Here is a 14661-nt window from a genome sequence, read left to right on the forward strand (position 1 = left end):
TAGAAAATTTTGTCAAAATGTTATTTCTATAGAAAATTTTGTTAAAATTTTATTTCTATAGAAAATTTTGTCAAAATTTTATTTCTATAGAAAATTTTGTCAAAATTTTATTTCTATTAAAAATTTTGTAAAAATTTTATTTCTATAGAAAATTTTGTCAAAATTTTATTTCTATAGAAAATTTTGTCCAAATTTTATTTCTATAGAAAATTTTGTCAAAATTTTATTTCTATAGAAAATTTTGTTAAAATTTTATTTCTATAGAAAAATTTGTTTCTATAGAAAATTTTGTCAAAATTTTTCTTCGATAGCAAATTTTGTCAACATTTTATTTCTATTTTGTGAAAATTTTGTTTCTCTAGAAAATTTTGTCCAAATTTTATTTCTATAGAAAATTTTGTCAAAATTTTATTTCTATAGAAAATTTTGTCAAAATTTTATTTCTATAGAAAATTTTGTCAAAATTTTATTTCTATAGAAAATTTTGTCAAAATTTTATTTCTATAGAAAATTTTGTCAAAATTTTATTTGTATAAAAAATTCTGTCAAAATTGTATTTCCGTACAAAATTTTCCCAACATTTTATTTCTATAGAAAATTTTGTCAAAACTGTCAACAGTTAGTGGCAAGTTTGCAACTGAAGTGACACAACGGTATCACTGTCCACCTATGCCACATTGAGTCTGAGGTACCATCTCACATCAATGGAAGCACTTTCTGTTTGAAAATTGTACTAAGAGCATTATGACAATTTCTACTTTTTTACATTTCTGATATGAATCAACAAATATTTCATATTATTATAGTTATTTTTAAAATCTTATTACAATGTTCATCAACAAATTGAGAGGGGAAAAATGATGAAATGAACTCGCGAATTGATCAATACTACTCGAATTCATTTATCCATAAATAAAACTATTCAATTTGCAATTATTATTTGCCAGTTTTTCAAATTTCATTGGGCTAACAATGGCAAAACGGTGGGGACAAAGAGAAGGGAAATTTTGTTAGCTTGTTGTGAAGCAAATTAAATGTCAATTTCCGGCATCAATCTTTGTCAAATCATTTTGATGACAATGGGAAATTTACAAGTCAACAATGGTCTAGATGGTTTGGGTTTTTTGATTTCTTCAACTCAACTCAGCTCAGCTCTCTATGTCTTCTAACGATTGTGTTATAAGTTTCGTTGGTTTCTTCTAAATAAAAAAAAAATGGAAAAAAAACTCTAGGAAACGCGTGAGTGTTGGGTGTCATATGGTGATGGCGGAGGTGGTTGCGGTGCCAAAAAACTGACGATGGTGAAGTTATTGTCAGCTGGAGTAACAGCTGAAATCTGTATGACAAAGTGATTTGATTGTAACATGAACAGATAGATAGGCATACGTATAGATGCAAAGACGGATGGACGGACAGACAAACAGTTTGGATGTGTTTGGACGCCTAAACCATCAATGCCGGACTTGCTATCTGAGTATCTAGCTGACAATGTTTTATGTTTTACATCTGAATAAATTGTCAATTTGGATATTTTGCTACATACTACCACTGTTCTCTTTTGGCTAAAAGGGGGCAAACAAACACGCATACACTCCAAAAACACTCCATGGTTTCCTTTTGCCATAACTTTTTGAGATTATTCGCCCATAGAGATACTCCCACGTTTTACATGGTTATAGTTTTAGGTATGATATTTTTTTTGTCATTGTTGGCTAAGGTTCATTTGGTTTTGTTGGTTGTTGGTTCTTTCAGGCCGTATATTGCTAGAGATTATTGGAAATTTTGTGATCTCTGATTGACGACGATATGAAGTCAAAGATAAAACGCTCAACGGTTTAGGGTATAAAGAATTTTGATTATTTACGATTTAAAATCCATTTAACTGTTGAATTTGACTATGCTCCAATTTGGTAGCAATTTAGACTTCATAAATGACATCACATTTATTTACAATAATGTAAAGTCATTTTTTGAACTCATTGAAATGTTTAGTTTTTTTTTTCTTTAATGTAAAAAGTGTGGGCTTAGGAAATTTAACTTGGGAAAATACTTTTTTGAGTTATAGCTGGTTAGTTTTTTTTTTATATTCAATTTTAATTGAATAACATCTTAAGATAGCTCGCATTAATTTAAAGAAAAATTGTTGTCATTAAAATGTTAGTTTATGACTTTTTGTATTGGCATTTATGCTAGGAAGTGGAACGATTCACAGCGAAAGATATTATCACTAAAAAGAAATCGAACTTACCGTAATAAAATGAAAACCATATAAATGTTAGCTAGCTCTAATATTTAGAAGATATTTGATAACAGTCAGAACAATAGTTTATGATTGAAGCCATTTTAAGTGAATAAACTTTTGTCATTGAGAAAAAATTGGATTAAAAGAAATTTCACATGTTAATAATTTATTGCTGTTTCTACTCACAAAAATTTTTTTCTGATTCAATCAAGAAATTAATTGATCCAATAAATTTTTTAATTGAAATGTCTTCAATCACGAAAATGATAGTATCAATCACAGATTCTTGATTAAAAAATTAATAGATTTCATTAGCAAATTTCAATTATTGATTTGAATTGATTAAATTAAAAATTTAATTAATGTTGTTCCAAAACTCAATTAAGAACGTAACTATTTTCAATTACTTTCTTAAATGACTTACGGCCATTTTCATGTAGCTCCGTTAGGCTTTAACTGCCAGTTAACAGAAAGTAAATTGCAAATATCTTCTCTTCGGTTAACTTGAACTGAAAAACTTTCGTCAGTTAAGTTCGTAATTGGCATATGGAATATATAGGTAAGATGACAGCTTCGTCCATAATATGGTTTAAAAATTGGTTAGTTAACGTACAACTAACGGAGCTTTATGAAAATGGGGGTTAGTGTTTTTAGTTTGATTAAAAAACATGATTGTTTGAAATAAATTTTTAGTTAAAAAATTAAAAAATGTCCATCACTTTTTTAATGTACTTAAGGTCGGTTTCCCAATGTCTTGTTATTATTTATCGTGTCGATAAAACATGATCCCATGCACCGATTTGGGGTCTTGGGCTTTTAAAAACCGTATATTCTGTCCAATTTGCCTGAAATTGGAAATATAGAGGTATTTTAGGTCGATAAAACATGATGCAAAAATTTTACTAACCCGTGGTCTATCCTCCGGATAAGTATTAATGGAAGGATGAGAAACTGGCCATTAGTCTAACTAGTTTGATTAAAAAGTTAATTGTATCAATTATTTTTTTAATTAAAAATTTGAAAATAGTCAATCATTGACTTCAACTTCAATCAACTTTTTAATTGGAAATATTTTGGTAATATTTTTTTTCTGTGTAGGGAAAAATAATTTTTTTTACAATTTTAAAAAATTGGGGTCAGTATATGGGATATATAGGAGCCGTTGTTTAAGGATTTTTTTTGTATTCCTTGCGAAGTACTACGTACCCATAAAACAATGTTGTCTGTATCTATGTGCTTTAGAACAAAATGTCTAGACTTCACACATTAAACAGAAAAAAAAGTTAAAAAAAAACAATATGTCCACGGATAAAAAAGAGTTTCATCTTTGTTAAAATTAAAAAAAAACAAGTAAGTAAAGTAGAAAGTCAGGCGGGGCCGACTATATCATACCCTAAACCACCATTACAGAATTAGTAATCATAAGTATTAATCAACTAAGTATTAATTTTATAGAACGTGTATTTAAATTCTTAAGGGAAGTATCCAAAAACTGTTTTTTTTTTTGGCTTAAATAAAACTATGACGCCCTAAAAACTTAAAAATTCCATAAACTGGTCATGAATGGCCCAACGACATTTTCTTGTTCTCAGATGCTCGCTTGAAGGAAATTTAAGTTTCTGTAAACAATACAAATAAAGCTCGTATATCAAAAAGTTTTGAGTATGAAAAACATGAAAAATTGAAAGCTTTACGATAAATCTGCCAGTTGAAAACCTTGGGTTTGCCCCAGGGCTGTGGAGTCGGAGTCTGAAGATTTTGCTGGAGTCGGAGTCGTAAAAATTTTGCTCGACTCCGACTCCGGATAAATTAAATTTTTTAAAACACTTCACATTTTTACGCAAATTAGTTTCCATTGCGTTATTCATTAGATCAATGTACGGTATGACTGTAAATGAAAAGCAACTTCCAATTACGGAGATCATTTTATATTTCCTAGAAGGTTAGACTACCAAATGGGCTGAATCTATCCATTTTAATGCCCACCACCATAACAATTTATTTGAAATATTTTTATTTCAATTTCATTTTTCGATTTTATTTTCTTTTAATTTTATTTTAAGACCATATACATATGTCGAATATTGAAAGAAAAATTTTTCAAAAATGTATTTCTATAGAAAATATTGTCAAAATGTTATATCAATAGAAAATTTTGTCAAAATGTTATTTCTATAGAAATTTTTGTCAAAATTTTATTTCTATAGAACATTTTATCAAAATTTTATATTTATGGAATATTTTGTCAATTTTTTTTTTTCTATAGAAAATTTTGTCAAAATTTTATTTCTATAGAATTTTTTTTCAAAATTTTATTTCTATAGAAAATTTTGTCAAAAATTTATTTCTATAGAAAATTTTGTCAAAAATGTATTTCTATAGTGTATGAGAAATTTGACCAAATCACAAACACATATTTTAGTTTTTGTAGTTTTGATTCAATTTAAGTTTCGAGTTTATTTAAAAAAAAAAAAAAAATACATGTATAATTTTAGTTTTTTTTTAATTTCTTTTAGTTAACTTGAAATGAGCAGCAAGGCAGATATATTAATTACATTCGCGTTCTATTACAGACTGACTGCTATGATCTTTTTTATTTTATTTTCTAAGTGAATTCTTTATGCTCTCTATCTTAAATTGTTATACTTGCATTGAAAGTGGATAAAAAAGCTACATGCGCTGCATTACCCTCAGCATTACCATGTACATCTAACATACAATGAACAATGTAACAACAAAGAGACAACAAAGAGACAAATGACATAGAGTTGCAAAGTGTTCTAAATGAATATAATAGCCAACAGACAATCGTTTTATATATAGCAAAGCAAATAAATGATAATAATTTTGATGTGAAATCCAAACATTAGAGTAGGTCGTAATACATACAAATTCTTTGAAATAAAAGGTAGTAAATTGCAATAAAAAATATTAAACAAAAATAATAAGTTAAAAAGAAAAACAATAAAATAATATAAAAAATATTAATATTAAACAATTGGATACGACTTTCTAACATTCCCCCCCACAAAGAACAGCTGTTCTTGATATACGGTAAGCAGAAGAATTGAGGTGTTTTATTTGGTTTTTTTGAGATCACCAAGCTATGCCTCTACTCACAGCAACTCATCGGTTGAATTAATGGGTAATTGAAATTCATCTTTTATAGGAAGAAGTGCTATTTTAGATACGGGGCGCTTATAGGTCTTTCCATTAGATATTACTGAAACAACGCGGACTCTACCATCTGTGCCAGGATGAACTTCAGTAATACGGGCTAGTGGCCATTGACCGGGGGGCAACCGTTCGTCGCATATAAGGACAAGATCGCCCAATTCAGGGTTTGTTTGAGGATTGAGCCACTTTGGGCGTGATTGAAGGCGATTCACATATTCACCTACCCAGCGTTTCCAGAACTGTTGTTTTAATCTTTCAACAACTTTCCATCGAGACAGTCGATCTATAGAGTAGTCTAGAAGATTTTCATCAGGTATCGTGAGAAGGGGCTCACCAATTAAAAAATGACCTGGTGTAAGGGCAGAACAATCGTTGGGATCAGTAGACAGTGGACACAAAGGCCGTGAATTAAGGCAACTCTCAATTTGAGCCAACAGGGTGGTTAGTTCCTCAAACGTTAAAATTCGATTATCCATGGTTCTTTTCAAGTGATGCTTAGTAGACTTTACACCAGCTTCCCACAATCCACCGAAGTTGGGCGATGCTGGTGGTATAAAATGCCATTTGGTTCCACTGTTTGAAAGAAGCTCGCAGAGATTTTCGGGCAATGATTGTTTACTTCTGTGTTGCAAAATCTTAAGTTCCTTATTTGAGCCAATGAAATTCGTACCGCAGTCAGAGTACAAGTCCGTACAAATTCCACGGCGCGAGGTGAATCTTCTGAATGCTGCGATGAACGACTCAGTGGACATACTTGTAACTGCCTCTAGGTGAACCGCCTTTGTCACCATACATATAAATAGAGATATATATCCTTTTGTCGTTACTGAATTGCGAGCAGTGGACTGTTTGATGGTAATAGGGCCGGCATAGTCCACTCCACTATGCTTAAATGCGCGTGAGGGTTGCAAGCGTACTGTTGGAAGCTCCCCCATAATTTGCTGTGCTGCCTTTGCCGTGTATTTAAAACAAGTTACACATTTTCTTTGTACTTGTTTCGCAATATTACGAGCTGAAATTACCCAGTATTTTCTCATGACGTAGGCTTGCATTTGGGTAAGTCCTCCATGTAGCGTTTTCAAATGGGCGTCTGAAAAGATTAAAATAGAAAGCGGATTGTGTTTAGATAGTAATATCGGGTGTTTGAATTCATAATCGAACTTAGCTTTCTGCAAACGCCCTCCAACTCTCAGAATTCCGATTTCATCAACAAACGGACACAGCTGGGCTAGTCTGTTACTAGATGGAAAAGGATGACATTTTTTAATATAATTAAGTTCCTCAGAAAAGTCCACTCGTTGAGATTGGATGACTAAGATATTCGAAGCGTCATGCAGCTCTCTAGTTGAAAGGAATCCATATTTACGCTTATAATTTTCTTTTGTTCTGGTATTGTTGACGAAGCGCAATATATAAGCCGTAACACGCACCAGTTTTGTCAACGAGGAAAATCTGGACAATATTTCTGGGAAATCAAGTTTGGTTATCACATGGGATGCAAACGTTTTCTTTTTTTTCTCAAGATTAGTTTCGTAGTTGTGCTCAGGTTGTTGGGGCCATTCAGTGGGTGGTAGACACAACCAGTCCGGACCAGACCACCACAATTTGTGGTGTACTAACTCTAAAGGCGCGATACCACGAGAAGCACAATCTGCTGGATTGTCGTGTGTCGATATATAAAACCACTCAGAAATATTGGAATACCGTTGAACTTCTGCCACACGATTGCCAACATAAACATTCCACCTTGAAGATTCTCCTCTTATCCAAGACAAAGCGGTGATGCTATCGGTCCAGTAATATACCCTTTCAACTTCGCGATCGATTTGACTTTTGACTTTATGCATAAGTTTTGCCAGAAGGGTAGCTCCACATAGTTCCAATCTGGGTATCGATATCACTTTCAACGGAGCAACTTTGGTTTTTGACTGTAGTAGGCGTACGACATGGTAACCATCATTTGTACTTTTGGCATATATTACAGCAGCAAATGCAGTTTGCGAGGCATCGCAAAAGCCATGCAACTCCAATTTGCTGTTGCGCAAAGTTCCAAGCCAGCGAGGAATTCTAATTTTTTCCAAATGAATCAATTCACCAAGATACTTATTCCATTCCCGCCGAATACTATCTGAAACGCTATCCTTCCAATCAATGCCTTCCAACCACAATTTCTGAAAGGTAGCCTTAGCAGTGATCGTGACTGGGGCCAGCCAACCCAAAGGGTCATATAACCGGGCAGCATCAGACAAAACGTCGCTTTTCGTAACGTCCTCTCGAGGTTGGAAATCGACCTTGAAAACAAATGTATCGTCAAGAGTGTTCCAACCTAAACCGAGAGCCTTTACCAAGTTCTCTTCATCGAAATCGACTACCCCCCTCTTCTCCCTAAACTCCTCAGGAATAGCGTTCATCAGATCCACCGAGTTCGAGGTCCACTTCCTTAGGTTAAACCCACCCGATGCCAACAACTTCACTAAGTGATCATGTAAAGCCAAAGCCTCAGTCAAGGTATCCGCCCCGGATATCACATCATCGACGTAAGTATCCGTTTTCAGAACATCACAAGCAACCGGATACGAGTCATATTCATCCTCAGCCAACTGCTGCAATATCCTAATAGAAAGATAGGGGGCGGAACACGTGCCATACGTAACCGTATTTAACTGGTAAATATAAATACTAGAATCCGCCCCTCGCCACAAAATCTGCTGATAAGGAAGATGCCGATCAACAACGCGAATTTGTCGAAACATCTTCTCTATATCAGAGCGAAAACCAATCCGAAATCTACGCCAGCGGGTGATAATTGTTGGCAAATCATTTTGGAGAGCGGGTCCAGGGCAAAGTTCGTCATTCAAAGATGGAAATGGTGGCCGTTTGCTACTTCCATCGAAAACCACACGAAGTTTAGTCGTGGAGCTACTTTCCCTTAGAACACCATGGTGTGGCAAAAAATAGCCGTTGGGCCGAAGAGCTTGAGGGTATGGACCAATCCTGGACATATGTCCCAAATTCTCATACTCCTCCATAAATTCCCTATACTTAGTAGCTAGCCCAACATCCCTAATAAAACGTGTCTCCATATTCTTCAACCGACTCAAGGCACTGAAATCCGTATGACAAAATTCTGGAAGCGGTTTCCCCAGTACCTCACACCTAAATGGCAATGCCACAGTATAGTTCCCATCATCCCCTCTCTTGAATGTTGCTTTGAAATACTCCTCACACAAACTCTCTTCCCGCGTAAACTCCCTTTTCTCCAATAATTCCTCCTGCTCCCAAAACGACTTCAATCTACTATCCAATGAACAAATATTAACATTCACATCAAAGGAATAATCTAAAGCAGCAGTTGGCCCAGATACAACCCAACCAAAATGAGAAAATTGAAGGAATACACCTTTGTCAAATTTCTTCTGCTGCGGTAGCAAAATATCACCGTATATATCACCTCCGATCAGCAAATCAATTTTATCATTACCATAAAATTGTGGATCGGCTAAATGATAGCCCCCTAAGTTCGGTAACTCGATCCGACTCATAGGTCCAGGGTGATATGATGTAAGCGAAGGCATTACGAAGGCATTGCTCTCAAGTCGAAATTCTTTCTCACAAGGGGATATGAGACAAAAATGGACATAGTTGCGAACAATGACGGTGCTACCCCCTACTCCAGTGATGTGAGCGTAAGTGCGATATCGCCTGAGTCCCAATAACTGAACGGCCTCCTCCGTTATCAACGTAGCCTGAGCACCCTGATCTAAAAGTGCACGCAACTTAAATTCCCCATATTGGGTTCGGACGATAACACGGACAGTGGCAAGTAACACATTGGGCATAATCGTAGAATTAAATATGGAAATGTTGCAACTACGAATATTTGCCCGTGATTCGGTTATGTCCGTAGAAACACCCGCCGAATTATCACCAGTGGCAGTTGCAGCGTCTAATGTAGAGCCGTCCCCAGAATACTCATTATGCACAATTGTATGGTGGGGCATATTACATATGTGGCAGCGAGTCTGCAAACGACAATCCCTAGAAAAATGTCCCACGTTCAAACAATTCCTACAAATACCCTTCGATGAAATCAAGTCACGTTTCGCTGCCGATGAGGCAGCTGAAAATTGGAAACATTTATACAAAAGATGTCTTCGTCCACAACAAGGGCAATTTCCATCTCGGTTCGAAACGACATGAACCCTTCTAGTCTGCAATGGTCTAAAAGAAGAAGCAGATCTAGAAACCGTCCTAGATGTGGTCAAATCATGGTCATTTATAGACTCAAGTGTCCGAAAGGTTGTTTCCAAGAACAAAAATAGTTCCCCTATCTTTGGAATTTCCGTCGAAGCATTCAAAGATCGTTCCCATTCCTTACATGTCTGAGTATCCAACTTCGATACAGTAATGTGAACCAAAATGGGGTCCCAATTGTCACAATTTATCTCAAGAGTACTAAGGAGAGAAAGACATGTTCGTGTAGTGTCGAGAAGATTCTTGATACTATCACATGAACCGTCAGATCTAGCAATATCAAAAAGTCTCCTAAAGATCGTGTCCGTAATCTTCCTCTTATTATGATACCTTTTAGTCAGAGCAGACCAAGCCAACTGGTAACTAGCATCCGAAGCCGGATACTCATTAACAATGGACAACGGAGTATCCCTGCAGGAACTGCGAAGGTAGTAGAATTTTTGCACGTTCGATAAACCCTGATTGTTGTGAATTAAAGAAACAAACATGTCCCTATAGGATATCCAGTCCGTATAATTACCGGAGAAAGTGGGGATATCTACCTTTGGTAGACGGATATCATTTGAAAAAAACTCACATCTTGAAGCAGGAGCATGAAATGTACTAGAGTGTATGGATGGTGAAATTGTAGTATTAAATTCGGACATCGAATCCAAAAGTTTCCCTTTGGCTACCATGAAATTATTGCAAAATGTAAAATATACATCTTCCTTTAGGTATGGAACTTCTTCTTGCGGCATGGAACTATCGCGTACATGATCAAAAATTTGCTCGTGGTTACTTTCAAATACTTTGTTAAGTTCTTCAATTTTTTCTAAAAATGTTTGCGATGTACCGCGAGTTCTAGAAGTCGGTGGAAGTTTTTCATATTCGGCCATGAATCGATTTAGACGCTGAAGAATTAAGCGTTGGTCTTCAATTGCGCGCAGCAGTTCCGCCATTTCGTTTTTAATCCTGTTTTGTGACGAAGTTTTTTTGTTCTTTTCTTTTAATATAGATAAAAGTTGTTTAAATTTTTATTCCACTGTTTTATAATTTAATATTGTAATTTTCACCCAAATTATTAAAATTATTTTTTATATTACTGTCGCAGATTTTAGCTTTCTTTTTTTTATTCCAAAAAATAAAGGCAAATTGGTATTACATATGCGAATACTGTTTCTGTTACTTCTTTCACTTGTTATTTCTTTCACTTGTTAACACAAAAGCTTTACAAAATATTCCCGGGTTTCGGCACCATTATTTAATGTATGAGAAATTTGACCAAATCACAAACACATATTTTAGTTTTTGTAGTTTTGATTCAATTTAAGTTTCGAGTTTATTTAAAGAAAAAAAAAAAAATACATGTATAATTTTAGTTTTTTTTTAATTTCTTTTAGTTAACTTGAAATGAGCAGCAAGGCAGATATATTAATTACATTCGCGTTCTATTACAGACTGACTGCTATGATCTTTTTTATTTTATTTTCTAAGTGAATTCTTTATGCTCTCTATCTTAAATTGTTATACTTGCATTGAAAGTGGATAAAAAAGCTACATGCGCTGCATTACCCTCAGCATTACCATGTACATCTAACATACAATGAACAATGTAACAACAAAGAGACAACAAAGAGACAAATGACATAGAGTTGCAAAGTGTTCTAAATGAATATAATAGCCAACAGACAATCGTTTTATATATAGCAAAGCAAATAAATGATAATAATTTTGATGTGAAATCCAAACATTAGAGTAGGTCGTAATACATACAAATTCTTTGAAATAAAAGGTAGTAAATTGCAATAAAAAATATTAAACAAAAATAATAAGTTAAAAAGAAAAACAATAAAATAATATAAAAACAAGTAAGGAAAGTCTAAAGTCGGGCGGGGCCGACTATATTATACCCTGCACCACTTTGTAGATCTAAATTTTTGATACCATATCACATCCGTCAAATGTGTTGGGGCTATATATAAAGGTTTGTCCCAAATACATACATTTAAATATCACTAGATCTGGACAGAATTTGATAGACTTCTACAAAATCTATAGACTCAAAATTTAAGTCGGCTAATGCACTAGGGTGGAACACAATGTTAGTAAAAAAATATGGGAAACATTTAAATCTGGAGCAATTTTAAGAAAACTTCGCAAAAGTTTATTTATGATTTATCGCTATATATATCGATATGCATTAGAAGTTTAGGAAAATTAGAGTCATTTTTACAACTTTTCGACTAAGCAGTGGCGATTTTACAAGGAAAATGTTGGTATTCTGACCATTTTTGTCGAAATCAGAAAAACATATATATGGGAGCTATATCTAAATCTGAACCGATTTCAACCAAATTTGGCACGCATAGCTACAATGCTAATTCTACTCCCTGTGCAAAATTTCAACTAAATCGGAGTTAAAAATTGGCCTCTGTGGTCATATGAGTGTAAATCGGGCGAAAGCTATATATGGGAGCTATATCTAAATCTGAACCGATTTCAACCAAATTTGGCACGCATAGCTACAATGCTAATTCTACCCCCTGTGCAAAATTTCAACTAAATCGGAGCAAAAAATTGGCCTCTGTGGTCATTTGAGTGTAAATCGGGCGAAAGCTATATATGGGAGCTATATCTAAATCTGAACCGATTTCAACCAAATTTGACACGCATAGCTACAATGCTAATTCTACTCCTTGTGCAAAATTTCAACTAAATCGGAGCAAAAAATTGGCCTCTGTGGTCATTTGAGTGTAAATCGGGCGAAAGCTATATATGGGAGCTATATCTAAATCTGAACCGATTTCAACCAAATTTGACACGCATAGCTACAATGCTAATTCTACTCCCTGTGCAAAATTTCAACTAAATCGGAGCAAAAAATTGGCCTCTGTGGGCAAATGAGTGTAAATCGGCCGAAAGCTATATATGGGAGCTATATCTAAATCTGAACCGATTTGGCTGATATTTTGCAAGTTTTTCGAGACTCATAAAATATTCGGATGTACGGAATTTGAGGAAGATCGGTTGATATACACGCCAATTATGACCAGATCGGTGAAAAATATATATGGCAGCTATATCTAAATCTGAACCGATTTTTTCCAAAATCAATAGGGATCGTCTTTGAGCCGAAACACGACCCTATACCAAATTATAGGACAATCGGACTAAAACTGCGAGCTGTACTTTGCACACAAAAATACATCAACAGACAGACAGACAGACGGACAGACAGACAGACAGACAGACAGACAGACAGACAGACAGACAGACAGACAGACAGACGGACATCGCTAAATCGACTCAGAATTTAATTCTAAGACGATCGGTATACTAAACGATTGGTCTCAGACTTTTCCTTCTTGGCGTTACATACAAATGCACAAACTTATTATACCCTGTACCACAGTAGTGGTGAAGGGTATAAATATTAATATTAAACAATTGGATACGACTTTCTAACATATAGAAAATTTTGACAAAATCTATAGAAAATTTTGTCAAAATTTTATTTCTATAGAAAATTTTGTCAAAATTTTATTTCTATAGAAAATTTTGCAAAATTTAATTCTATAGAAAATTTTGCAAAATTTTATTTCTATAGAAAATTTTGCAAACATTTTATTATACTCTCCACCATAGAATGGGGGTATATTAACTTTGTCATTCCGTTTGTAACACATCGAAATATTGCTCTAAGACCCCATAAAGTATATATATTCTGGGTCGTGGTGAAATTCTGAGTCGATCTGAGCATGTCCGTCTGTTGAAATCACGCTAACTTCCGAACGAAACAAGCTATCGACTTGAAACTTGGCAGAAGTAGTTGTTATTGATGTAGGTCAGGTGGTATTGCAAATGAGCCATATCGGTCCACTTTTACGTATAGCCCCCATATAAACGGACCCCCAAATTTGGCTTGCCATTGCTCTAAGAGAAGCAAATTTCATCCGATCCGATTGAAACTTGGTACGTGGTGTTAGTATAGTATGTCTCTAACAACCATGCCAAAATTGGTCCATATCGGTCCATAATTATATATAGCACCCATATAAGCCGATCCCCAGATTTGACCTCCGGATCCTCTTAGAGGAGCAAAATTCATCCGATCCGGCTGAAATTTGGTACGTGGTGTTAGTTTATGGTCTCTAACAATCATGCAAGAATTGGTCCATATCGGTCCATAATTATATATAGCCCCCATATAAATCGATCCCCAGATTTGTCCTCCGGACCCTCTTGGAGGAGCAAAATTCATTCGATCCGGTTGAAATTTGCAACGTGGTGTTAGTATAAGGCCGCTAATATTGGTCCATATCGGTCTGTAGTTATATAGCCGATCCCCAATCACACAAAAATTGGTCCATATCGTTTCATAATCATGGTTGCCACGCGAGCCAAAAATAATCTACTACAATTTTATTTCTATAGAAAATTTTTTCAAAATTTTATTTCTATAGAAAATTTTGTCAAAATTTTATGTCTATAGAAAATTTTGTTAAAATTTTATTCGGTTCATAATCATGGTTGCCACTCGACCCAAAAATAATCTACTACAATTTTATTTCTATCGTAAATTTTGTCAAAATTTTATTTCTATAGAAAATTCTGTCAAAATTTTATTTCAATAGAAAATTCTGTAAAAATGTTATTTCTATAGAAAATTCTGTCAAAATGTTATTTCTATAGAAAATTTGGTCAAAATTTTATTTCTATAGAAAATTTTGCAAAATTTAATTCTATAGAATATTTTGCAAAATTTTATTTCTACAGAAAATTTTGCAAACATTTTATTTCTATAGAAAATTTTGCAAAATTTTATTTCTATTGATAATTTTCACAAAAAATTATTTCTATAGAAAATTTTGTCAAAATTTTATTTCTATAGAAAATGTTGTTAACATTTTATTTCTATAGAAAATTTTATCAAAATTTTATAGCTATAGAAAATTTTATCAAAATTTTATAGCTATAGAATATTTTGTCAAAATTTTATAGCTATA

The 14661-nt window shown here is 34.0% G+C and overlaps 2 protein-coding genes across 11 annotated transcripts in view; one reads left to right on the forward strand and one right to left on the reverse strand.

The window, feature by feature from the left end:
- LOC142229417 (uncharacterized) overlaps nt 1-14661 on the forward strand; it is a 250695-nt gene that overhangs the window by 34223 nt on the left and 201811 nt on the right. The gene's annotated exons all lie outside the window — the stretch shown is intronic.
- Nucleotides 1229-10614, reverse strand: LOC142231136 (uncharacterized). The gene is made up of 2 exons (XM_075301755.1): nt 5363-10614; nt 1229-1562 (listed from the first exon to the last, which is right to left on the reverse strand). The coding sequence occupies exons 1-2, from the start codon at nt 10612-10614 to the stop codon at nt 1229-1231; spliced, it is 5586 nt and encodes a 1861-aa protein (XP_075157870.1).

Source organism: Haematobia irritans, chromosome 3 (assembly GCF_050003625.1).
Source record: "Haematobia irritans isolate KBUSLIRL chromosome 3, ASM5000362v1, whole genome shotgun sequence".
Classification (NCBI taxonomy): domain Eukaryota; kingdom Metazoa; phylum Arthropoda; class Insecta; order Diptera; family Muscidae; genus Haematobia; species Haematobia irritans.